General features: G+C 42.2%; 1 protein-coding gene, 1 long non-coding RNA gene and 1 other non-coding gene across 14 annotated transcripts in view; 1 reads left to right on the top strand and 2 right to left on the bottom strand.

Moving 5' to 3' along the window:
• The window catches only part of PIP5K1B (phosphatidylinositol-4-phosphate 5-kinase type 1 beta), a 323,529-nt gene extending 306,538 nt beyond the window's left edge, over window positions 1–16,991 (top strand). For all 5 annotated transcript variants that reach the window (XM_059141853.1, XM_059141849.1, XM_059141850.1 and 2 more), the window contains one exon: window positions 16,746–16,991. In XM_059141853.1, the coding sequence (XP_058997836.1) occupies window positions 16,746–16,976 (231 nt within the window). In that variant the 3' untranslated portion in view covers window positions 16,977–16,991. The remainder of the gene's footprint in view (window positions 1–16,745) is intronic.
• The window catches only part of LOC131812394 (uncharacterized), a 279,095-nt gene that overhangs the window by 45,537 nt on the left and 206,134 nt on the right, over window positions 1–27,424 (bottom strand). For 6 of the 8 annotated variants that reach the window (XR_009346327.1, XR_009346323.1, XR_009346324.1 and 3 more), the window contains one exon: window positions 20,919–21,595. The exons of the other annotated variants lie outside the window; for them this stretch is intronic. This is a non-coding gene — a long non-coding RNA (uncharacterized LOC131812394). The remainder of the gene's footprint in view (window positions 1–20,918; window positions 21,596–27,424) is intronic. 8 annotated transcript variants of the gene reach the window in all.
• LOC131813313 (U6 spliceosomal RNA) lies at window positions 2,246–2,348 on the bottom strand. Its single transcript, XR_009346733.1, has one exon. It is a non-coding gene; the product is annotated as a U6 spliceosomal RNA (small nuclear RNA).

Here is a 27,424-nt window from a genome sequence, read left to right as displayed (position 1 = left end):
AAGATAAAAATGAAATTTTTTAATGGGCAAAGGATCTAAATAGACATTTGTCCAAAGAAGACACACTGATGGCCAACTGACACACGAAAAGATGCTCAGAGTCACTAATCATTAGGGAAATGCAAATCAAAACCACAGTGTGCTATTGCCTCCCACCTGTGCAGATGGCTAGCGTGACAGAAAACAATCAGTAAGTGTCAGTGGCCACGTAAGGAAATGGGAGCCTTCTTACATTGTTGGTGGGAATGCAAACTGGTGCAGCCACTAAGCAAAACAGCATAGAGTTTTCTCAAAAATTTAAACATAGAAATATAAAGGGTGCCTGAGGGGCCTGAGTTGGTAGAGTCTGCCTCTGGCTCTGTTCATGCACGATCCTGAGGTCCTGGGATCAAGGCCTTCGTAGGACTCTCTGCTCAGAAGGAAGCCTGCTTCTCCCTCTGCTTCTGCCCTCCCCTGCCAGCTCATGTTCTCTCTCAAATAAATAAAATCAAGGGAAGAAAGAAAGAGGAAAAGAAAAGGAGAGAGAGGGAGTGAAGGAAAAAAAAAAACTACGATCCAGCAATTCCACTAATGGGTATGTACCCAAAGAAAACAAAAACGCTAATTTAAAAAGATATACACATCCCTATGCTTATTGAAGCAATATTTTTTTATATTTTTCTTTCATTCCTCTCCTTTATTTTTCTGCTTTGAAAGAGATTTCGAGGGAGGGATATGTGTACCCTTGTATCAAGTCTTTAAAAGATACACAACAGGGCGCCTGGGTGGCTCAGTGGGTTAAACCCTCTGCCTTCGGCTCAGGCCCTGGGATCGAGCCCCGCATCGGGCTCTCTGCTCAGCAGGGAACCTGCTTCCTCCTCTCTCTCTCTCTGCCTGCTTCTCTGCCTATTTGTGATCTCTGTCAAATGAATAAATAAAATCTTTTTTTAAAATATTAAAAAAAAAAAAAAAGAAGAAGAAGAAGAAGATACACAACAGGGCACCTGGGTGGATCAGTCATCAAGTGTCTGCCTTTGGCTCAGGTCATGATCCCAGGGTCCTGGGATGGAGCCCCACATCGGGCTCCTTGCTCAGTGGGGAGTCTGTTTCTCCCTCTCCCACGGCACCTTCTTGTGTTCCCTCTCTCGCTGTACCTCTGTCAGATAAACACAATCTTTTTTTAAAAATTAAAAAAATATATACACAACTGGTTAGAATGATAGACATTAAAATGGCTTCTGAGTAAAGCAGATTGCCCTTCAAGATGTCGGTGGATCTCATCCAGTCAGCTGAAAGCCCAAACAGCAAGACAAGGCTGATCCACCACCCCACCCCCCTGCCCCAAGGAAGAGGAAACTTCTCCTCCCTGAGTTGTATTTGAATTTTTTTTGGCCTTTGGACTTCAACTGAAACAGCTCTTCTTGGGTCTCAAGCCGGCTGGTTTTCAGATGAGAACTACAACAATCAACTCTCCTGGTTTCCAGTTTGCCTACAGCGCCTCTTGGGACTTACTACCCTCTATTATTGTGTGAGCCAAGTCTTTTCACGCTGATAGGGGAGCAGACAAGTCCTAATCCATATATCCTAATCTATAAATTTATAAGCTCAACCTATATATGGATACCCATCCTACAGAGCTAGACCAATATCCATCCTATTGCTTCTCTTTCTCTAGAGAACCCTAATACTTGCTGATAAATATCAGCTGCCTGGAAAGAATAGCTTGCCTTCTGAATGCTGAAGGGAAAAGATCCTCCCATTTTACACTTACATTTTGCCCTGCTCACACCTCACTTTTACACTAATATTTTCTTACACTAATATTTCCTTACACTAATAATCCCAGTTTCTTTTTTAAAATTTATTTATTAAAATTCAATTACTCAACATGCAGCGTATCACTAGTTTCAGAAGTAGAGGTCAGTGATTCATCAACTGCACTCAACACCCAGTGCTCTTCACATTACGTGCCCTCAGTGCCCATCACCCAGTCACCCCATCCCCCCTCCCCTCCCCTCCAGCAATCCTCAGTGCGTTTCCTATAGTTGAGAGTCTCATGGTTTGTCTCCCTCTCTGATATTATCTTACTTTAGTTTCCCCTCCCTTCCCCTATGATCCTGTTTTGTTTCTTAATTTCCACATGTAAGTGAAGTCATAGGGTAATTGCCTTTTTCTGACCTATTTGGGTTAGTCTAGTTCCATCCACTTCGTTGCTAATGTAAGATTTCTTTTTCTGATGGCTGGGTAATATTCCATCGTATATATAAAAATTATGGAATGCTTCACAAATGTGGATGTCACCCCTGCGCAGGGGCTATGCTCATCTTCTGTGTATCATTCCGGCTGTAGTATATGTGCTGCCAAAGCGGTATTTTAAATCAATGAATGAATGCAGGGGTCCCTGGCTGGCTCAGTCAGTAAAGCATGCAACTCTGTCTTGGGACTGAGTTCAGGCCCTATTTTGGGCAAAGAGCCTACTTTAAAAAAAAAAAAAAAAGAAAGAAAAAGATGAATGCACACACAGAAAACGTGGTAATAATACAATGACACATTATTCAACCACAAAAAAAAAAAAAAAACAATGAAAGTTGTCATTTGCAACAATATGGATGGATCTAGTGGGTATTATGCTAAGTGAAATAAGCCAGAGGAAAACATCTTGTGATTTCACCTGTAGGTGGAATCTAAAACAAAACAAGCAAAAAAAAAAAAAAAAAAAAAAAAACCAAAACAAACAAACAAACACTGGACAAATACCAAAAAACAAAACAAGACAAAAACAAAAAACAGGCGATAACTTGAGGCAAGAATGTGGAGGATGAATCCAATAGGTAAAGGGTATGAACTTCATGTTCTAAAGTAAGACACAGAGATGAAAATTACAGCATAATATGGTCACTAATATTGTAATTGAAATACTTTTACATGGTGATCTATGATAACTACACCTGTGGTGGTAAGCACTGTTTAATATACGCAACTGTTGAATCCCTGTGTTGTGTGCCTGAAACTATGCCAACTAAAATTTTTTTAAAAGCAGTTCAGAAAGAGACATTTATAGCCATAAACACCAGCATAAAGAAACAAAGATCTCAAACCACCTAACTTTATATCTTAAGGACTTAGAAAAAAACTAACCCCACAGTTGAAGAAAGAAGTAATGCAGATTAGAGCAGAAATAAGTCAAATACAGAAAAAAAAATAGAAAAAATTAACAACTACAAGTTGGTCCTTTGAAGGGATAAAATTACACTTTTAGCTAGACTAACCAAGGAAAAAAGGAAACCACAATGAACAAAACAAAATCATAAAGAAAAATGAGACCTCATAATTGTTAATACAGGAGTATAAATTATTATAATAAACTACTATGAACAACTATATACCAAAATGGAAAATCTGTAAGAAATAGAGAAAACCCTAGAATATATAACATACCAAAAAGGAATCCAGAAGAAATAGAAAAGCTAAACAGACAAAACACTAGTAAGGAGAGTCAACCATTAATCAAAAATCTCCCAAAGATTTTTGGCTAACTGAATTTAAATGAAAAAAATAAATTTTAGGGTTACAAACACTGGGGAGGGTATGTGCTATGATGAGTGCTGTGAAATGTGTAAGCCTGATGATCCACAGATCTGTATCCCTGAGCAAATAATACATTATATGTTAATGAAAATAGTTTAAAAAATAATAATAATAAAATACATTTTTAAAAAATCTTCCAAAGAAGTACCCAGGACCAGATGGATTCGCTAGTGAATTTTACCAATCATTTACAGGAATAATGCCAAAACTCCTCCAATTCTTCCCCCAAAAAAATTAGAAAGAAGGGAACACTTCCAAACTTTTTTTTTATTAAAGATTTTATTTATTTATTTGACAGACAGAGATCACAAGTAGGCAGAGAAGCAGGCAGAGAGAGAGTGAGGAGGAAGCAGGCTCCCTGCTGAGCAGAGAGCCCAATTTAGGGCTCGATCCCAGGACCCTGGGATCATGACCTGAGCCAAAGGCAGAGGCTTTAACCCGCTGAGCCATCCAGGTACCCCCAACTTTTTTTTTTTTTTTTTAAGATCAGCATCACTCTGGCACCAAAGCCATATAAGCACAATACCAGAAAAGTAAACTACAGGTCAATATCCCTGATTGAAAAGAGATATGAAGGGGCGCCTGGGTTTCTCAGTCATTAAGCGTCTGCCTTCGGCTCAGGTCATGATCCCAGGGTCCTGGAGTGGAGCCCTGCATCTGGCTCCCTGCTCAGCGGGGAGCCTGCTTCTCCCTCTGCTCCTCCTCCTGCTCCTGATCTCTCTCTCAAATAAATACATAAAATCTTTATTTATAAAGAGAGAGAGAGAGAGAGAGATGAAAATTCTCAAGAAAATACTAGCAAACTGAATTCAGCAGTATACTAAAGGGTTCATTCACCATGATCAAGTGGGATTTACTTTGGAATACAAGGATATTCAACATACACAGAAATCAATGTTATAGATCACATTAATAGAATGAAAGGGGAAAAAATGTACGGTCATTTAAACAGACACTGAAATGCATATGACAAAATTCTACACACTTTCATGACAAAAATTCTTAAATGAAGAACAGAAGGAAAGTACCCCAACATAATAAAGGCCACGTAGGACAAGCTTAGAGCCAACATCATACTCAATAATGCAAGGTTGAAAGCTATTCCTCTAAGACCAAGAAACCAATAAAAGGCATCCACTCTCACCACTCCTAACTGACCTCGTATTGGAAGTCCTGCCCAGAGCAATCAGGCAAGAAAAAGAAATTAAAGGCATCACAGTTGGAAAGGATGAAGTATCCATTTGCAGGTTTTTAAAAATTTATATTTAGAAAATACTAAAGACTCCATCAAAAATCTGTTAGATCTAATGAATGAATAAAGTTGAAGGATACAAAATTAATACACAAAAATCAGTAACATTTCTGGGCACTAACAACAAGTTACTCAAAAAAGTAAATGATGCCACTTATAATAGCATCAAAAAGATTAAAGTACTTAGGGATAAATTTAACTACAGAGCTAAAATAGCTCTACTCTGAAAACTGCAAGACAGCAATAAATCAGAGAAAAGAGTGAGTATTGGAGGAGGAAGACCTACTTCCCCCCTGGACAGGCCCGGGCTCCAACTATGTAGAGAATGGTCTCAGAGATCAGTCTGAAAAATAGCAAAACACCTTTGGCACCACTAAAAATACAAAGAAAAGCCATATTGAGAAAGGCAGGAAGGAAGAGACACATTTTGGTTGAGAACCAAAAGCCCACAAGGCAACCCACAAGCAGGAAGGGTATCATAGGCCCAGAGGTCCTCCCCAAGGAAAGAGGGATTCAAGCCCATCTCCCACTGTGAGGACCCACATGGGGGACGTAAACCCCCCATAACATCTAGCTTTGAAAATCAGCAGAGCTTACGTCTGGGAGAGCTGAAAAGCTATAGGAAAGCGGGCCCACGCTCCTAAAGGGACAGCACACAGTGCAGAGGCAGCAGTTCCCAAAGCATCTGGGCCATCCATGTAGGAAATGTATTGACTAATTTGGGGCATGTGTTGGAGGGGCAGGAATCTACAGGAACTTTCTCTGGATGTGGAAGTGCTGCCAGGGGTCATCTTTCTTGCCCGCCTTTAGCCAAGCTGGCTTGACACTGGTGTCAAAGTTCTAACACTCTCCATCTACCTTTCTAGCACCCTTGCTCTGCCCGGGTGTTTCCTGCCCCACCCAATGCACCTACCCATGAAGGCGCCCCCTCCAAAGCAGTCCGCACTCTGGCATACATGGTGGGAAGCCTCAGCCAGACTGGCAACCCTCCAATGTGACTCCTTCCCTGGGGACAGGCCTGCCACCTAATGCCTACAACAGTCATGAATGGGCGTCTTGGACAGCTGCACCCAGGTCGAACTGCACTCCCCAGTACGCTCACAGCAGACACAGCCCGGTCTCAAAAGGAGGGTGTACGCACCACCCACAGAGGACAGCCCTGCAGTGCCTGTTCAAGTGACCCGAGGGGTTGTGATGTGGACCCCACAGCACACTTTCTCCATAAGGTCACTATCTTCAAGACCAGACGACAGAGCTACCTGAGTAAAATGTAGAGTGGAAAGTAACACATAGTCATACAAAATAGACAGTGCAATGTGTTCCAAATGAAAGCATAAGACAAACCCAGAAAAAGAACTATTCAAAATGGTGATAAGAAATACACCTGATAAAAATTTCAAGGTAATGATCATTAAAATATTCACCAAACTTGGAGAAAAGTGAATGAACTGAGTTCCACAAAAAGAAAGTATTTTTAAAATTAACAAGGGTGGGGCGCCTGGGTGGCTCAGTGGATTAAAACCTCTGCCTTCGGCTCAGGTCATGATCCCAGGGTTTTGGGATTGAGCCCCACATCGGGCTCTCTGCTCCGCAGGGAGCCTGCTTCCTCCTCTCTCTCTGCCTGCCTCTCTGCCTACTTGTGATCTGTCAAATAAATAAATAAAATCTTTTAAAAAAATAAATAAAATTAACAGGGGTGCCTGGCTGGCTCAGTCCATAGAGCATACAACTCTGGATCTCAGAGTTCAAAGTTCAAGTCCCACATTGGGTACAGAAATTACTTAAACATTTTAAAATCTTAAATAAATAAAAGTCTAAAATTAAAGAATATAAAAATCATTAGTAAGACCAATCAACTCCACTTACTTTAGTAAGAATTACATAATGTATAGAATTAACAAATCATTATGTAGTGCAGCTAAAACTAATTTAACACTGAATAACAACTATACTCCTCCCGCCCCCACCAAAATTTTTAAAGTAGGCTTCACACCCAGCGTGGAGGTCAACATGGGGCTTCAACTCACAACCCTGAAATTGAGACCTGAGCCGAGATCAAGAGTCAGACACTTGACTGACTGAGCCACTGAGGTGCCCCCCCAAAAAAATTTTTTTAAGAACAAAAGCTGAAGAATACAGTAATTGAAATGAAAAATACACTAAATTATATCAACGGCAGATTAGAAGGTACAAAAGAACAGATTGGGGGTATGGAAGGTAATAGTGGAAATCATCTAAACTGAATAGCAAAAAGAAAGAAAAACATTTTAAAGGGGGGAAGGTTAAAGGACCTCTGGGACAATATCAAAAATACTAACATTTGCATTTTGGGGTTCCCAGAAGGAGAAGAGAGAACAAAGGGGCAGAAAATTTACTTAAAGAAATAATGGCTGAAAACTTTTCTAACAGAAACAGACATCGAGATGGAGAAATCACAGGGAGCCCCAAAGATAAATCCAAAGAGGTCCACACCAAGACACAAAATAATTAAAGCAGGGGTGCCTGGGTGGCTTAGTCATTAAGCATCTGCCTTTGGCTCAGGTCATGATCCCAGGGTCCTGGGATCGAGCCCCACATTGGGCGCCCTGCTCAGTGGGAAGCCTGCTTCTCCCTCTCCCGCTGTCCCTGCTTGTGATCCTTCTCTCACTGTGTCTCTCTCTGTCAAATAAATAAAATCATTAAAAATAAAATAATCAAAGCAGCAAACATGTAAGATAAAGAATCTTAAAAGCATATATATATATACATATATATATGCTGCCAAATAAATAAAATGTGGAAGACAAGAATAAAAATATAGTGCTTCAAAACAGACAATCATATTAAAAAATGGGCAGAAGATATGAACAGACACTTCTCCAATGAAGACAAAAAATGGCTATCAGACACATGAAAAAACATTCATCATCACTAGCCATCAGGGAGATTCAAATTAAAACCACATTGAGATACCACCTTACACCAGTTAGAATGGCCAAAATTAGCAAGATAGGAAACATGTGTTGGAGAGGATGTGGAGAAAGGGGAACCCTCTTACACTGCTGGTGGGAATGCAAGTTGGTGCACCACTTTGGAGAACAGTGTGGAGATTCCTCAAGAAATTAAAAATAGAGCTTCCCTATGACCCTGCCATTGCACTACTGGGTATTCACCCCCACCCCAAATATACAGATGTAGTGAAAAGAAGGGCCAACTGTAGCCCAATGTTTATAGCAGCAATGGCCACGGTAGCCAAACTGTGGAAAAAACCAAGATGCCCTTCAACGGACAAATGGATAAGGAAGATGTGGTCCATATACACTATGGAGTATTATGCCTCCATCAGAAAGGGTGAATACCCAACTTTTGTAGCAACATGGACAGGACTGGAGGAGATTATGCTGAGTGAAATAAGTCAAGCAGAGAGAGTCAATTATCATATGGTTTCACTTATTTGTGGAGCATAACAAATAGCATGGAGGACAAGGGGAGTAGGAGAGGAGAAGGGAGTTGAGGGAGATTGGAAGGGGAGGTGAACCATGAGAGACTATGGGCTCTGAAAAACAATCTGAGGGTTTTGAAGGGGCAGGGAGTGGGAGGTTCGGGGAGCCAGGTGGTGGGTATTGGAGAGGGAACGGATTGCATGGAGCACTGGGTGTGGTGCAAAAATAATGAATACTGTTAAGCTGAAAAGAAGTTAAAAAAAAAGAACTAGGCAAAAATATATATATATTTATATATATTTATATTTATATATATTCATAGATTATTAATATAATATGTATTAATAATGTATTGTATTAATATATTATATAATTTGATATGATTTAATTTGTATATAATAAAACATATGGTATATATAATTTATATATATATTTTTTTATATATTATATATACACATATATTTTTTATATATATACACACTATATATATATATATACACACACACATTTTTAAAAGTTTATTTAAGTAATGTTTATATCCAGTGTGGTGTCTTGAACTCATGACGCTGAGATCCAAAGTCAGATGCTCTTCAGACTGAGCCAGGCAGGCACCCCTAAAAGCACTATATATAGGGGTGCCTGGGTGGCTCAGTGGGTTAAGCCGCTGCCTTTGGCTCAGGTCATGATCTCAGGGTCCTGGGATCGAGCCCCGCATCGGGCTCTCTGCTCAGCAGGGAGCCTGCTTCCTCCTCTCATTCTCTCTCTGCCTGCCTCTCTGCCTACTTAAGGTCTCTGTCAAATAAATAAATAAAATTGTAAAAAATAAAAATAAAATAGACTATGATATACCTAGTCTGTTTTTTATGACAATAGTAACCACAAATCAAAAAATAAAGACAAAGGAATCCAAGTGAAACACTCAAGAAGAAAGACATCAGGAGCGCCTGGCTGGCTCAGTCGACAGAGCATGCAACTCTCAGTCCTGGGGCTGTGAATTCGAGCACAGAGCTTACTTAAAAAAGAAGAAAGACATCAAATCACAAGGGAAGAGAACAAGAAAGGAACAGAGAAGAACAACAAAACTACCAGAAAACAATGAACAGAATGGCAATATGTATGTATATACCTATCAATATTACTTTAAATGTGAATGGACTAAATGTTCCAATCAGAGGTAGTAGAGTGACTAAAGGGATAAAAAACGAGGGCCACCTATACGCTATCTGCAAGACCTGCTCTTCAGACCTAAATGCTCATAGTGACTCAAAGTGAAGGGACAGGAAGGTATTCCATGCAAATGGAAATGAAGAAAAACTTCAGTAGCAGAACTTTCATCAGACCAAGTAAACTTAAAAACAAAATTGTAACAAGAGACCCAAAAAAGTGCATTTCATAGTTTGCACCCACTTCAGCTTCAGCTGTCCTGCCGGGGCTCCCTCCATGCAGAGAGGCCTAGGTCCCGCCGGCTTGCACAAACTTCAGGTGTTTGACCAGGGCATCCTCTGCATGGAGAGCCTTAGGACCACCCCAGTCCACACCCACTTCAGCTCTGCCATCCCACCAGGGCAGCCCCAGCAGGGAGTGCCCTGTGATCCACAGCTCCAGCCAGCCAAAGTCACCAGGCACAGTCTACACAGGGGAGGACCATACACAAGACCATTCAAGTTAAGGAGAAGGAGGGGCGCCTGGGTGGCTCAGCTGGTTAAGCCTCTGCCTTCAGCTCAGGTCATGATCCCAGCGTTCTGGGTTCTAGCCCCAGGTTGGGCTCCCTGCTCAGCGGGGAACCTGCTTCTCCCTCCCTCTTTGCCTCCTGTCTCCTACTTGTACACACACACACTCTCTCCCTCAAATAGAGAAATAAAATCCTTCAAAAATAAATAAATAAATAACAAGTTTAGGAGAAGGAGCAGTTCCACCTAACTCCTAGAAACAAATACAGAAAGTCAAGCAAAATGGGGAGATAGAGCGGTATACTCCAAAATAAAGAACAAGACAAAAACCTCAGAAAAAGAACTAAATGGAACAGAAATAAGCAATATGCCTAATGAAGTCTTTTTTATTTTATTTTATTTTATTTTATTTGACAGAGAGATAGAACACAAGCAAGGGGAGTAGCCAAGGCAGAGGGAGAAGCAGACTCCCCACTGAGCAGAGAGCCTGACATGGGGCTCCATCCCAGGACCCTAGGAACATGACCTGAGCCAAAGACAGACGTGTAACCAACTGAGCCACCCAGGGGCCCCTAGTCAAGATTTTGAAGTATGATCATTACGATATTCATCGGACTGGAGAAAAGAGTTGAAGAACTCAGTGAGAACTTCAAAAAAGGTAGAAACTGTAAGAAAGAACCAATCGGAGTTGAAGAATACAGTAACTAAAATGAAAAATACACTAAAGGAAATCACTAGATTAGCAGATGCAGAAGAACAGACCAACGTCTGGAGCACAGTCTGGAAAGCACCCAAGGTGAACAGCAAGAAGAAAAAAGAATTTTAAAAAGTCAGAATAGGCTGAGGGATCTGCTGGACACCAATAAGCAGATGAACCTCTCATTACAGAAGTCCCAGAAGGACAAGAGGGAGCAAAAGGGGCAGAAAACTTATTGGAAGAAATAATTACTGACAACTTCCCTAACCCTTAGAAGGAAACAGACATCCAATATCAGGAATCACAAAGAATTCCAAACAAGAGGAATCTAAGGAGGTCCACACCAAAGCACATAAAAATTAAAATGTCAAAGTTGATGCTAAGTCAGATAGAAAAAACAAATGCTGTATGATTTCAGTTATAATGTAGAATTTAAAACACAAAAAAAGGAGTAAACAAAAAGCAAAACCAGACCCATAAATACAGAGAGCAAATTGATGGTTGCCAGAGAGGAAGAGGTATGGGGGGGATGAGCACAATGGGTACAGAAGATTGGGAGAGACAGGCTCCCCATTATGAGATGATAAAGTCCAGGGGATAAAGGGTACAGCATAGGGAATAAAGTCAGCGATCTGGTGATAGCATTGTATGGTGACAGACGGGAGCCACACTTGTGGTAGGCACGCACAGCATAACATATGGAAGTGCTGAGTCACCATGCTATACGGTTGAAACTAATAGGATACTGTATCAACGTACTTCCATTAAAAAAAGAGCATTACACAACGATAAAGGGATCAATCCAACAAGAGAATTTCATGATTTTCAATACCTATGTAGCCAACATAGCAGCACTGAAATATATAAAGCAAATGTTAATAGACATAAAGGGAGAAAATAACAGTAACACAAGAAGAGAAGGGAACACTCCGCTTACATTATCCGGAATGGATAGATCATTCCGACAGAAAACCAATAAAGAAACAGTGGCTTCAAATAACCCAGGAGACTAGAGGGACTTAACAGATACACACAGAACATTTCATCTAAAGGAAGCACAATACACATTCAAGCACACGGAGAACGATCTCGAGAATAAATCACCTAGGGCCATAAAACAAGTCTCAATAAGTTCAAGATTGAAATCTCATCAAGCATCTCTTCATGGAGGTTAAACAATGGGTCACTGAACAATATAGGATGTCAACGAAGAAATCACGGAGGAAATTAAAAAAATACTTCGATATGAATGAAAATGGAAAGGACATTTCAAAATCTTTGGGACACAACAAAAACAGTTCTAAGAGGAAAATGTTGGGGTCAAGAGCGGTTGGCACCAAAATGTGCCACGTTCGCATACTGATTATTTTAAATAAAATTACTTAAGAAACAACCCATATGAAGACACTCAGACACTCCTCAGTCCACCCTGAGGCAAGAAACTAAAAAGCAGTTCACAGAATTCAACATCCACTCTTAATTAAGAATTCGTGTGTAGGGGTACTTAGGTGGCTCAGGTCACAATCCCAGAGTTCTGGGATTGAGTCCCACATCTGGCTCCCCCTTTTTTAAAATTAAATTAAAATTTTAATTAAAAAATTAAAATAAAAAATCTTTTTTAAAAATTAAAATAAAATCAGAAATTAAAGAAGTTACAATCGCACTACAGAAACACAAAGGATTCTAAGAAACTACTACAAAAAATTACATGCCAACAAACTGGACAACCTGGAAACTGCTAAATTCCTAGAAACATACGCTCTTCCAAGACTGAAACAGGAGGAAAAAGAAAATCTGAACAGACCAATTACCAGTAAGGAAATTCAATCAGCAATCAAAAAACTCCTAAACAAAGTCCAAAATCAGATGGCTTCTCAGGTGAATTCTACCAAATATTTAGAGAATCGTTCATATCTAGTCTTCTCAAACTCTTTCAAAAAATTGAGAAAGGAACTCTTCCAAATTCAATCTACAAAGCCAGCATGACACCAATGTCAAAACGAGACACATTATAAAAGAGGAAATTACACCTCAATATCCCTAATGAACAGATACAAAAATTCTCAATGATACTAGCAATTTTTCAGCGAAAGGATCATTCACAGCAAACAAATGGGATTTATTCCAGAGATGCAAGAATTGTTCACTATCTGCATACTGATCAGTATGACACATTACATTAACAAAATGAAGGATAAAAATCATACAGTCAGAGTCTGGGTGGCTCAGTGGGTTTTTAAAGCCTCTGCCCTTGGCTCAGGTCATGATCCCAGGGTCCTGGGGATCAAACCCCGCTTCCAGCTGTCTGCTCAGCAGGGAGCTGCTTTCTCCTCTCTCTCTGCCTGCCTCTCTGCCTACTTGTGATCTCTGTCAAATAAATAAATTTTTTAAATCTTTAAAATAAATCACACGGTCATCTTGATAAATGCAGGAAAAATGTTTTGACAAATTAAATATCCATCATAATAAAAGCTCTCAACAAAGTGAGTATAAACACACCTCAATATAATGAGGATCTTATAGGACTAATCCCAGTTAAACGTACTCAACACTAAAAGGTTGAGCTTTCCCTCTACAGTCAGGAGCAAGATGAGAAAGTACACTCTCGCCAATTTTGTTTAACATAGTACTGGAAATCCAACCCACAGCTATCAGACAAGAAATAAAGAAATTTATTAAATCAATAAAGAAGTAGTGTATCTACCACTATTTGCAGATGATACAGTATTATATTTAGAAAACCCTAAAGACTCTACCAAGAAACTACTAGAACTGATAAATTCGGTATATTTGCAGGGCACAAAATTAACTTACAGGAATCTGCTGCATTTCTATACAATAACAGCAAGAGAAATTGAGAAAACAATCCTATTTATAATTGCATCAAATAGAATAAAGTACCCAAGAATAAATTTAACCAAGGAGGTGAAAGGCTTTACTCCGAAACTGGAAGACATTGATGAGAGAAGTGAAGAGGACATGAAATGGGCAGATAAGCCATGCTCGTGGATTGAGCACGCCCATACTACACAAAGCAACCTAAAGAGTCAAAGAAATCTTATCAAAATATCAATAGCATTTTTCACAGAACAAGAACAAATAATACTAACATCTGTTTGGAACCCCATGAGACCCCCTAATGGCCAAAGCTATCCTGAAAATGAAGAGCAGGGCTAGAGGCATCACATTCCCCAATTGCAAGCTATACCACCATGCTATTATCCTCAAAACAAAACTGGTACAAAAACTAAACCCATAGATTAATCCAACAGCATAGAGAGCCCAGAAACACCCTTATATGGCCAACTAATCTACAACAGAGGAGGAAAAACAGGCAATGAGAAAAAATGGTTTCTTCAACAAATGATGCTGGGAAAACTGGACAGCTCATCCAAAAGAGTAAAACTGGACCATTTTCTCACGCCATACACAAAAATAAACTCAAAATGGGGTGCCTGGGTGGCTCCGTCGGTTAAGTGTCTGCCTTCGGCTCAGGTCATGATCTCAGGGTCCTGGGATCGAGTTCCGCGCTGGCTTCCTGCTCAGGGGGGTCTGCTTCTCCCTCTCCCTGTGCCCCTCCCCTGTGCCTGTGCTCTCCCTCTCTGACAAATAAATAAAATCTAAAAACAAACAAACAACAACAACAAAAAAAAACCCACAAAATAAAAAACTACCTCCAAAAAAAGAAGGAAAGAAATCAAGGACACAAGCATATGGAAATTACACCTTACTCATGGATGGGAAAAAAAAAAAAAAAAAGGTTAAAATATCCAACCTATGAAAGTCACCCATAATGCAATGCACCCCTATCAAGACTCCGATGAAACTTTTTAAAAGTAGAAAACACAGTCCTACAATTCGGTGGGATTACAAAAGACCCCAAATAGCCAAAGCAATACTGAGAAAGAAGAACAAAGCTGGAGAAGAACAAATCCTGAGAAAGAAGAACAAAGAACAAAATCATACTTCCTGATTCCAGACGGTCTGGAACAGATGTAAAAACAGACACAGAGACCAATGGAACAGAATCAAGAGTCCAGAAATAAATTCATGCATATATGGTCAACTAATATTTGACAAGGGAGCCCAAGATGGAGAAACTGTATACTAACATGTAGAAGAATAAAATTAACTTTAATCTTGGGGCACCTGGATGGCTCAGTCATTAAGTGTCTGCCTTTAGCTCCGGTCATGATGCCAGAGTCCTGGGATCAAGTCCTGCATCGGGCTCCTGAAGCAGGAAGCCTACTTCTCCCTCTCCTACTACCCCTGCTTGTGTTCCCTCTCCGGCTGTGTCTCTGTCAAATAAATAAATAAAATCTAAAATAAACGAACTAATTTTTATCTTAATCAAGAAAAGTCAACTCAAATACTGTAAAACTCCCAAAATAAGACACAAGGACAAAGCTCCTCAACATTGGTCTTGGCAATGATTTTTTTAGACTGAACACCAATAGCACAAATACCAAAAAAAATCAACAAATAGGGCTACATCAAACTTGACTGATTCAGCACAGCAAAAGAAACAATTAGCAAAATGAAAAGACAACCTACAGAAAGAGAGAAAGTATTTGCAAAACATGTATCAGATATGGGGTTATTTATCCAAAAAAGGTAAAAAATGCACAAATCAATGACAAATAATTCAACTTAAAAATGGGCAGAGAAATTAAATGGAGATTTTTTTTTCAAAGAAGCCATCTAAATGGCCAATGGACACAAGAAAAGATGCTTAACATCCCTCATTATAAGGGAAACACAAACACAAACCACAAGGAACTATAAGCTCACACATGTTAGAATGGTTATCATCAAAAAGACAAAAAAGCAGGTGCTGGCGAGTATGGGGAGAAAAGGGAAAGCTTGTACACTGTCGGTGGGAATGTAAATTGGTTCAGTTTCTTTGGAAAAATAGTACAAAGTTTCCTCCAAAAAAATTAAAAATACAACCGCCGTATGATCCAGCAAACCCACTTCTAGATATATGGGCAAACAAAATGAAAACAGGGTATCAAAAAGATATACGCACTGTCATGTTTACTGGAGCGTTGTTCACAATAGCCACATAGGGGAACAACCTAACCCATTGATCTGTTGATAGACTGTTAATGAGATGCGCCATATATATGCAGTGGAATATTACACAGTCAGGAGAATGAACAAAATCCTGACATGTGCAACATGGAGGCCCACTGAGCACATCATACCAGACAAAGAAATACTCTACTACTTATATGCGGAGTCTTTAAAAAAATCAAACTTAAAAAAGAAGAAGAAGAAGGACACCTGGGTGGCTTAGTGGGTTAAGTGTCTGCCTTTAGCTCAGGTCATGATCCCAGGGTCCTGGGGTCACGTCCTGCATCAGCCTCTTTGCTCAGCGGGGAGCCTCCTTTCCCCTCTGCCTGCCACTCCCTCTGTTTGTGCTCTGACAAATAAATAAAATCTTTAAAAAATAAATAAGATGGTATTTGCAGGGAATGGGGGATAAGACTAATAGTGTTTAAGGTTACAAACTTATAATGAGTAGTAAAATAGCTATGCTATATATGCTATATATATATATATATATATATATATATGCTATATTAAACAATATTATACCATAAATATGTGAGGTGATAAATATCATTATAACAATAACCATATAGATGTATCAAAATAACAGGACAAAAAGCACACCTTAAACTTATTCAATGTTAAATGGAATGGCCGCAAATTTGGGGGCGCCTGAGTGGCTCAGTCATTAAGCATCTGCCTTTGGCTCCGGTCATGATCCCAGGGTCCTGGGATTGAGCCCTGCATCAGGCTCCCTGCTCGGCGGGAAGCCTGCTTTCCCTCTCCCAATCCCCCTGCTGTGTTCCTGCTCTTGCTGTCCTTCTCTGTCAAATAAATAAATAAAATCTTTTTTAAAAAATAAAATAAAATAAATAAATGTCAAATTTTCCATTGAAAAGAAGAAAAATACTGGTACAGTGGCATAGTAAAGACTCAGGACATTTCATAGAACTGATTAGATCAATAATCATTATTTTGCACCTTAACAAAATGCATTATATGCAATTTCAAAAGATAACCTGAAATACATCAGTTTTACATAAAAATGTGATCGGAGTAAAACACAGTTCTTCTAACCATAGGTGAAGGCGGGGAGGAAAGGGGACATCTGTGCAGTGGTGGCGGAAACGTTAACTGGTGCAGCCACAATGAAGAAGAGAAAGGAGGGTCTTCAAAAAATCAGAAATGGGGGGCGCCTGGGTGGCTCAGGTCATGATCTCAGGGTCCTGGGATCGAGCCCCACATCGGGTTCTCTGCTCAGCAGGGAGCCTGCTTCCCCCTCTCTCTCTGCCTGCCTCTCTGCCTACTTGTGATCTGTCTATCAAATAAATAAAATCTTTAAAAAAAAAAAAATCAGAAATGGTCCAACCTATGACTCAGCAAGTCTATTTTGGAGTATTTACCCAAAGGAAATAAAACCACTATTTCAAAAACTTAGCTGTACTTCCACATTCATTGCCGCATTCTTTACAGTACATAAGACATGGAAACAACCTATCCGTTGATGGACGCTGAATAAAGCAAATGTGATATATATGTACCCTCCCCCCCACACACACAAGTATTATTCAGCCATGGAAAGGAAATCCTACCATTTGCAACAACATTGACGAAACTCAAGAGAGCATTATGTTAAGTCAAAGAAGTCAGACATAGACAAACACTGTGTGGGATCACCTCTACATGGTCTAAAAACAATCTAATTCACAGATACAGAGAACAGATTGGTGGTTGCCAAAGGCTGGGAAGGGGTTCCAGTTAGAAGATAAATACCGCAGTGACCACGGTTAGCAAGACCCTTTTGGGGGTTTGGAAGACACTACGAGAGCATCTTAAAACATCTTAACATCTTAGAACATCTTAAAAGTTCTAATCACAAGAAAATAAACACGAACTCTTTGAGGGGACGGATGTTACTAAATAGTGGTAATCATTTCTCAATATCTACCTGTATCAAATAATTATCCCATATGCCTCAAACACATTCTGTGTCAACTATATCTCAATTTTTACGAACATAAAAAACATGTGTTTCCCTTCTTCTGCTTACTTTGGGTTTAATGTGCTCTCCTTTTCCATTCTCAAGGTGGAAACTAAGGCCACGGATTCTACGTCTTCCTTCTCTTCAAATACAGGCATGCAGGGCAGTAAGTGTCCTCCTAAGTATGATTTTTGTGGCAACCACAAATTTTGGTAGGTTAGGCTTTCATTTTCTTTCTGTTCGAGATATTTTCTGAGTTCCCTTAGGATTTCTTCTTTGATCCACGGGCCAGTTAAAAGTGTTGTATGAAGGGGCACCTGGGTGGCTCAGTGGGTTAAAGCCTCTGCCTTCGGCTCAGGTCATGATCTCAGGGTCCTGGGATCGAGCCCCACATGGTGCTCTCTGCTCAGCAGGGAGCCTGCTTCCCTTCCTCTCTGCCTGCCTCTCTGCCTCCATGTGATCTCTGTCTCTCTCTCTGTCAAATAAATAAATAAAATCTTTTAAAAAAATAAAAGTGTTGTATGAAGTTTGCAAATTTTTGATAACTAAGAATTTTCCTGTTCTTGGACAAAATTAGATCAGTGCTGACAGGAACTGGATTTACTACAAAATCCCTACAAGGGGATTTACTACAAAAGGGGCACGAGGAAACTTCTGTGGCGATGCAAATACTCTTTGTGATGTTCGTTATGCACCTGTATACACTTTTCAAATTTCATCAAATGGAACACTTAAAAGATAAATAATGTTCCTGTTCTTAAGTTCTCTTTTAATTCCACTATGATCAGAGAATATACTTTTTATGACAAATCCCTTTAAATTTATTGTTTTATGGCCCCGAATATAATCTACCTCGGTAGACGTTCCACACGCTCTCAAAAAGAATGTGTTTCTGTTGGGTAGAATGTTCTATGAATGTCAGCTAGGGTAGTTGTTTATAAGTCTTGTGCAGGTCTTCTATATTCTTAATGATTTTCTATTTGTTCTATCAGTTATTTTAAAACATACCATAGGGCTGTACGGGAAGGCAGAGGGTGTGAAGGATGGGCCCATCCTCACTCCCCAAGGCCACCACATCATACAGAGTTCCAAACTGCCCTTACCAGCGGATGCCCCACAACAAACGGTTCCATATCACAAACGCCTAGCCACAGCCGTGCACATTTCTCCTCGCACTTTCTCTTCATCTTGTCCTTTGAGTCTGACAGTTCCGCAAGTCCACAGCTTTGTTCACCCGCCCTGGCTCTGTCCCTTTTAGCTATCACACGCGAACACGACACCCATTCCCCCAGCCACAGAGACTGGAGCCGAACCAAACGGCGAGGAATTCTGGATTGCCTGACTCCAGGCAGGTGTCTCCTGTAAATGTAAATTGGTCCTTCATCAAAAGTTGATGAAGCAATTATGTACCATGTGCAAGGCCTAGTTGTGTCCTCCATAGAATGATCTTAGATTATTTCCACTTTTGTCACAGGAAATCAGCTGAAATTCTACCCACTTCTGACTTAGCTCTAGATTATTCAATGGAACAGATACATGAAGAGCAGTCAATGCTCGATTACCCTTAAAATGTACGCCCCATGCCTTCAGAGTAGGACAGTTCAAAGCGGTCATGTGTCATTCCATGAATTCATGTGACAAGTCACTAAACTTCAATTAGAAAAACACGGGCTCTAGACCGAGCACAGGCTGCACACCAGGAACATCTCCAGAAGAGGTCAGAACATCAGTATTTCACAGTCCCAGAACCAGCACAGAATAACCACGCTCTACCTCCATTTTTTATTCTGCTTTTTTTCTTCTTCTGGCCAAGCAGGGGAGTCCTTAGCATGACCAAGGGCAGGGAGATCCCTTTGCATCCGCATAAGCCCTTTCTTCTGATTGGAAAAGATGAGAACGTCAGGAAAGTGTGTGTCCACCACGTCCTGCTGGGAGCTTGGCTACGGAGCCCAACGGGCAGGTGAGAGCCAGCCCTGTTTCCTGTGTACCCCCGAGAAGGCCACCAAGAGGATCCCTCTGCCTGAAAATGCACTGGCAGTCACAGCAGTTCATTCCCGTTTTGACCACTTGAATAGCTGTTCCCAATGGCTAACAGTACAAGAAGGCTTGTGTCATTCAATTCTAACTTCATCTCTATCTGCAAGATACTTTATGCAAACAATGGAAAGAACTTCCCCAGAAGTCAAACAAGAACTGCAAATGTCTATCTCCGCAGGAGTTATTTATGTAACATTGCACCCTGTGGTCCCGAAAGAGAGGCTTATCGTAACTGGATTTTTGACAAGCCCCCCCTTCCAGTTTATTTTCCTCCTAGTAGCAGGGCAGTGTAGAACAGCTTTGAACACCGGGTTTCCATGTCCGATGTAAAAGCAACAAGGTTATCTATAAATTATGGACTTAAACACTGGCATGGCCTCTTATATGAAAGATGAAAAAATTCTATGACGGGAGGAAGTTTAGAAGGTAGAGAGTTTATGGACAGTCACTTATAAAGTACTACATTTTGGGGGGCCACTTGGGCGACTCAGTCAGGCAAGCATCTGACTCTAGATTTCGGCTCAGGTCATGATCTCAGGGTCTTGAGACTGAGCCCTGTGCCAAGCTCTGTGCTGAGCGGGGAGTCTGCTTGGGATTCTCTCTCCCTCTGCCCCTCTTCCTGCACCGCCACCCCAACCCCCACAGCCATGTGCTCACCCTCCAAAAAAAATAATAATAAGTACTACGGTTCTTAGAAATCTTAGGGGTCACCCATCCATTGGTACCCATGATTTTGTTACATTTATAAAAATGGGGTTTTTTGTTACATTTATAAAACATTTTTTGTTACATTTATAAAAACACGACAGTCAGCATGGTGATGTGAGGATACAGCAAATCAACACTCCTAGAAATAGCCCCATTTGGTCACCTGGAAGTATTTCTTCTGATAAATAAGAAAATGTTAACAGTGGTTCCCTCTAGGGAAGAGCTCTAGAATTGCAGGGAAATGTGGACTGGAGGAAGGGAAATCTTTACTTTTCATTTTACAAACTTCTGCACTGCTTAAATGAGTGTTGACCATGAGTTACTTCACTTACGAAAATAAAAACGAGGTACGACTATGAGTTTTGAAATGGGAAAACCTGTCAATTCCATGAAGGCAGTAGATCATAGTAATATGAAAAGGAACAGTTACATTCATGTATATATACATATTTTACACACATATTTACATAGATATCAAAAAGCAGAAAAAACGACCTGTAAAAATCGACCATAACTTGGTAGAACTTACCTCTGAGGACGAGAGCAGGATGGAGAGTTCTTCTCTAGTCTTCCTTCTTTGGCTTTTCACAAGTGCATTTACTTATGTGTAACTTGTATAATGTTTAAAACAATAAAATGGGGGCGCCTGGGTGGCTCAGTGGGTTGGGCCTCTGCCTTCAGCTCAGGTCGTAATCTCGGGGTCTTGGGATCGAGCCCCGCATCAGGCTCTCTGCTCAGCGGGGAGCCTGCTTCCCCTTCTCTCTCTGCCTGCCTCTCTGCCTACTTGTGATCTCTGTCAAATAAATAAATAAAATATTATTTAAAAAAATAAAATGGGGAGAATTTTTGTAAAATCTTTCCTCCCTGTTTTGCAAGCTGTCTGCTTCCTCCTGCTAACAGCACTCTGCAGGACTGATCCTAACTCATCTGATTCCGACAGGCTTTCCAATCACCGGATCCAACCCCCTGAGTCAAGTCAGGGGTAGGCCCGTGACCCAAGACAGGCCAATCAGTTTCTCTCTCTCAGAAGCTTGAATTTAGAGCAGAAACACGTGGGGGCTGGAGGCATCTGCAAGTGAGTCAGCCGAGGACAGCATCTTCAAAGGCTGCCCACGTGCCTCTGGGGGCTGGTAATCAAGTTTCTTCCGCACCTGTCCTTCGCACTGTTTTCTCAAGTCTTCCTTTATGTGTCCTTCCAGTAAATTCCTTTAAAAAAGAGAGAGAGAGAGAGAGAGAGAGAGAGAGAGAGAAAAGAAAAGCACATGGAGGTAGACAGTAACAAATTCATTGAAATCATGAATTCAGGATGGATCACAGTAAGTCCATGTTTCCTATAGGGCATTCAGGAGAAAATGTCTAATAGACTGTTGGCAAGCTGTATTTGGAACTCAGCAGAGAAGAAGAATTGATGGCACAGAGTTAAGAGGTGGGAGCATAGCCCGAGCATGGGATCTAAGAAGACAACAGTCAAGGATAGGACTGTGGGAAACACCACCGTTTGAGGAAGGGGAAGGCGTGTGAGACACTGCCACGGGCCCACCATGGTTGAATCTGGGGAGCTGTGCCGTATCCGGTCCTTCCCAGACCTTGAAGGGAATTCCTCATGCCTACCTACCGACCGGCATTGTTTGCACGGTTCACAGTGACGGCACGCACACGACGCCTAGTCCTTGTAACACAGAGACAATGGAGCTAGGTACCCAGTGAGAAGCTGTACCCAGGACAAGACGCTAGATCCAGACCTGTGAGCGATGAAGGATGCTTTTGCAACCACTTAAGGTGAAACAACCTATGAGTTTCTCAGGGACCTCTTCTGCCATATCCGTAAGGGTCCACACTTCGTGACAAAGAGTGGGGGGTCCTCAAGAGAGGTCTTCAGAGGTCCCGTCCGGGCACTGGATCGCTGGTGATGCAGCGCACCTGTCAGTGACCGCTAGAAAAGGCTGCAGGTGGCACAGGGCCTTCCCCCATCCTCTGCCGAACTATGCTGTAAACATCAGAGGTCACATGCGAGGAAGCCCACAAACACGTCAAACCCCGAGGCTCTCAGCCTCAGCCTTAACTGTACATCGGAATCAGCTGGGACAGTAGAAAAACTTGATGACTCATCGTGCCACCCCCATTCTGATTTAATTGGCCTGAGGCGGGGGGAAGCGTGGCTCAGTCAGTGAAAGGGCTGCATTTAGCTCAGGTCATCATCCCAGGGCCTTGGAATGGAGCCCCTGCTCAGCAGGGAGCCTGCTTCTCCCTCTCCCTCTGAACTTCCCCCACCGCTCCTGCTCTCTCATGCCCTTGCTCTCTCAAACAAATAAAATCTTTTTAAAAAGAAAAAACAACTCCTCAGGTGATGGTAATGTGCAGCCATGGTTAAGAACCCCTGAATAAGCCTATAAACATCGAGCTTCATCTGTGTTACAATGGCCTGTACAGTATATTTAAATTTAAAATTTAGGGGACGCCTGGGTGGCTTGGCTGGTAAAGCGTCTGCCTTTGGCTTGGGTCATGATTTCAGGGTCCTGGGAGGGAGCCCTACCTTGGGCTCCTTGCTCAGCAGGGAGCCTGCTTCTCCCTCTGCCACTGCCCCGCCTCGTGCCCCCCCCCCATAAATAAATAAAATATTTTTTTAAAGAAAATTAAATTTAAAACTTTTTTCTAAAAATTAAAAATTAGTCAGTTGCATGTACCGCAACCATCCAGATTTCAGTGTTCTGTGGGAAGATCGGTCCACAGTTGGCCTGCGCTCCCACAGGACTCTGTTCAGCTGCTCTGGGTTGCAGCCACGCCTCATTCCCAGCATTTTCTCGGCGCTCCCCAGTCCTCCCGCCCTCCCCGCGGTCACCAGGGCACAGGGCCAACAAGCCGTGCTGCTTATCGTCCAGCTTGTGCTGTGGGTCTTCTTGTATCAGTGTCAGCAGAGGCCAAACAGTCCTTATCCCTAGGACTCCAGCAGAAGCCGAGGGGAAAGGCGGCTCAGGACGCCCAGGAGGCGTTCCCAAGGGCCTCCGCCCGCCCGTTCTGGCACCCGCCAGCCCCCCTCTGTTTTCCCAATAGGAGCGCCCCGAGACACTTCACAGCCTGTATGCCAAAGGGCTAAGTGAGAGATCCCAGCTCCAAGGACCTGAATCATTAGACAGCTCTTCAAAACAAAAGAAAGCTACATTAAAAAGGCAAGAAAAATAGGATTCACTATGGCTCCAGAGAGGGAATTCTAGAAGTAAGGAAGTGCAGGACGTTTGGGGACGTTTGTATCCATTACAAGGGAGACCGATTAACAGGGAGCTGTCCTGTGGGGTCCAGAAGTGCCCCCCGGAGCCAGGAGAGCAGGACAGGAAGGGAGAGATTCGAACTGTGGGTGTGGAGGGCGGCGTTGCTCCACAGGCAGGTGGGGGCCAATATAGCCACGTTTCTATTTGAGAATCTCCCTTTCAAGCCTGCCCAGCACGGGTACTTTCCTGATCTGACTCTGGCTCTGTGCAGACTGTCCTCTCAGGCCGCTCTTCTCTTTCCTTCTTGCCCTCTTCTGTCTGACCAGCTCCTCGTGGGTCAGGCCTCAAGGACTCAGGCCCTCATCAAACTCTCTGGGAGGGCTGAGACACTGCCATGTGCTCCTACAAAACCCTATAAGTACCCTATTACAGCACTTATGTGGCTTTTTTAAAAAGATTTTATTTATTTATTTGACACAAAGAGAGAGGCAGTGAGAGAGAGAATACAAGCAGGGGGAATAGGAGAGGGAGAAGCAGGCTTCCCGCCAAACAGAGAGCCCAATGCAGGGCTCGATCTCAGGACCCTGGGATCATGACCCGAGCCGAAGGCAGACACTTAACCACAGAGCCACAGAGCCACCCTGCACTTATGTGGCTTTTGTAGATACTTTTATTTTACCCCTCTCCTCCCCAAAGTCAACTCAAAATGGATTAAAGACTTAAATGTTAAGACCTAAAACTAAAACTCCAAGAAAGAGGAGGAAAGCTTTATGACATTTGTCTCGACAATGTTTTCTTGAATATGACACCAAAAAGCATTAGCAACAACAGCAAAATTAGTTAAGTGTGACTACATCAAACTAAAAAGCTTCCACACAGCAAAGAAAACCATCAACGGAGTGAAAAGGCAACACCCCCGGAAGGGGAGAAGATGTTGGCAAACCATATGTCTGCTAAGGGGTTAATTCCTGAACTATATAAGAGACTCCTAGAACTCACTAGCAGAAAAAAGGAAAAACAAAAACAAAACCAACAGGATGCCTGGCTGGCTCAACGGGAAGAGCCTGTGACTGGAACTCTGGGTTGTGAGTTTGAGCCCCACACTGGGTATAGAGATTACTTAAAAATAAAATCTTGGGGGGCGCCTGAGTGGCTCAGTGGGTTAAGCCGCTGCCTTCGGCTCGGGTCATGATCTCAGGGTCCTGGGATCGAGTCCCGCATCGGGCTCTCTGCTCAGCGGGGAGCCTGCTTCCTCCCCTCTCTCTCTCTCTCTGCCTGCCTCTCTGCCTACTTGTGATCGCTCTCTGTAAAATAAATAAATAAAAATCTTAAAAAAAAAATAAATAAATAAAATCTTGGGAAAAAAAAAAGTAACCCAATTAAGAAACAGACAAAGGATGGGAATAGGAATTTCTCCAAAGAAGATATACAGATGGCTAACAGATAAATGAAAAGATGCTCGATATCACTAATCAGAAAAATGCCAATCAAAACCACATTAAGCAAAATATAGAGAAAAGGGAGCCCTTCTTGAACTGTTGGTGATAATATAAACTGATGCGGTCTCTATGAAAAACAGCATAGAGATTCCTCAAAAAATTAAAAACGGAATTTTGGGGAATTACATGACCCAGTCAGTCCACTTCTGGATACATATCAAAACAAAACAACGACAATAAAAAAAACCTGAGAGGTGCCTGGCAGTTGGTAGAGCATGTGACTCTTATTCTTGGGGTTATGGATTCAAGCCCCATGTTGGGTGTAAAGATTACTTTAAATAAATAAAATCTTTTTTTTAAAAAACTTGAAATTTGGATCTTGAAGAGATATCTGTACTTCACAACAGCCAAGATATGGAAACAGCCTAAGCCTCCATCGATGGATAAGTGGAAAGAAAATGTAGTATATACGAACAATGGAATTCTATTCATCTTTTAGAAAGAAAGAAATCCGGCCATATGGGACAACATGGATACATTATGCTAAGCGAAACAAAACCAGCCTCAGTGCAAGATCCCACTTATGTGAGGTATCTAAAATACTCAAACTCATGGAAATAAGGAATAGAATGGTTGCCAGGAGCTAGGGGAGCGAGGAAGAGGGAGCTGCTGTGCCATAGGCATATGGTGTCAATTACGCAGGAGTAAAAGTTCTAGAAACCTGCTGCACGACGTGGTGCCTGTAGGTGACGACACTGTACTACTGTGCACTTAACATTTGTCAAGAGGCTAGATCCCACGTTGAATGTTCTCACCACAAAAAAACATTCTCTCTTCTGCATGAGCTGCATGAAAATGTGTTCGTTTTCAATCTTGGTCATCACTGTATCATCAGCAAGCACAGCACAATGAATAATGATGGACAGATGGACAGATGGACGGACAGATGGACAGATGGTTACAGGGATACATGAGGCAAACACTGAACTGAAAGAGAGAACCTGAGTGTCATAGAAGAATTGCAGATTCTCATCAGAGAGTGGGATCCTGTAGTTAAAGAGATCTGAGGAAGACCCGTTTAAGATGACGGTAAAGTCCAGGGTTTCCCACCTGGTATCACTTGGGATCCCACCTGAAAGCAAAAACCTAGCTCAAGCAATTCATAGAGGAAATTTAATCTGGGGGCTCACATCAAAGGGGAGCTAAAAGAGCTAGGGAGAAATGGGACAAGCTCAAGATTGGGAAATGCAGGAAGCTTGTGTGGCCACAAGTACAGCTGGAGGAACCAAGGGAGAAAGCGTGCTGCCGGGGCCCAGGAGCCCAGGCTGAAGCCAGGGTGGCCTGCACAGCAGGAGGTGAAGTCGCAGAGGGAGCCCAGTCACTATGAGAAGTGCTGCCTGCAGGGAGGTGAGGAGGCACCTTCTAATCTCCTACCAAGTGCCTCTCCTTGGCTGAACTTCCTACAACGCTAAGTGACCGGGCAGTTTGGGAAATGTGCTTTGCAGGCATCAGCTCTCCCATCAGATGGAGAAAAAGAGGTAGGAATGCAGAATGGTTCTGACAGCAAATAAACAACCCGGCGTGGGAACAGCTTGCTGAAGCTGTGTGAGAAGGTCAGCAGAAAGAAGATTCTGGAACTATGCAACTGGGGCATGTGGTTGAGAGACAGACCCTCCTCTGAACCCTGGAACCACCATCTGACACTGAAAGAGAGGGAGGACCGTGGCCTGGGGCCAAAGAGCTCCATGAATGTCAACACTTAGGAATGACTTGGGGAACAAGAGAGAACTGGAGGAAGGGAGAGGCTATTAGTGTGAGGTCCAAAGCCTGGTGTGGAAAGAGCAGACAAAAGGTAGAAGAGCATGACTGTGGGAAGACTCAAGTGGGAGTCCCAGCTCAGGCACTTTCTAGCTAGAGGATTTGGGCAAATGAGTTATGGGCAAATGAGCCTTGCTGTGGAAAATGGAATCAGCATTGGTACCCCCAATATGGCAGTTAGAGGAGGATTAAATGAGATAGCATCCACAAAGCACTTAGCCCACTGCCTAGAAAGGACAGTTGCAGCGGAGGGCACCATCCACCCACATCCTCTACAGCACGGAAGAGAAGGCTTTCTCCAAGGTTCTGGCTCAGAGTCTCTTGTGACGTTATAGTCTGTTGGCAAGCTTCGTTTCCTCACTGGCTTTTTGTTTTATTTTTAAGCTTGTATTTATTTGTTTGTCAGAGAGAGAGAGAGCACAAGCAGAGGAGGGCAACAGAGCAGAGAGAGGGAGAAGCAGAGTCCCCACTGAGCAAGGAGCCCGATGCGGGACTCCGTTCCAGGACCCTGAGATCATGACCTGAGCCGAAGGCAGACGTTTAACTGACTGAGCACCCCGCCAGGCGTCCCT

This window comes from Mustela lutreola, chromosome 12 (assembly GCF_030435805.1).
Source record: "Mustela lutreola isolate mMusLut2 chromosome 12, mMusLut2.pri, whole genome shotgun sequence".
Classification (NCBI taxonomy): domain Eukaryota; kingdom Metazoa; phylum Chordata; class Mammalia; order Carnivora; family Mustelidae; genus Mustela; species Mustela lutreola.
The sequence above is the reverse complement of the archived record's forward strand: the minus strand, read 5'-3'. Positions and strand labels throughout refer to the sequence as shown.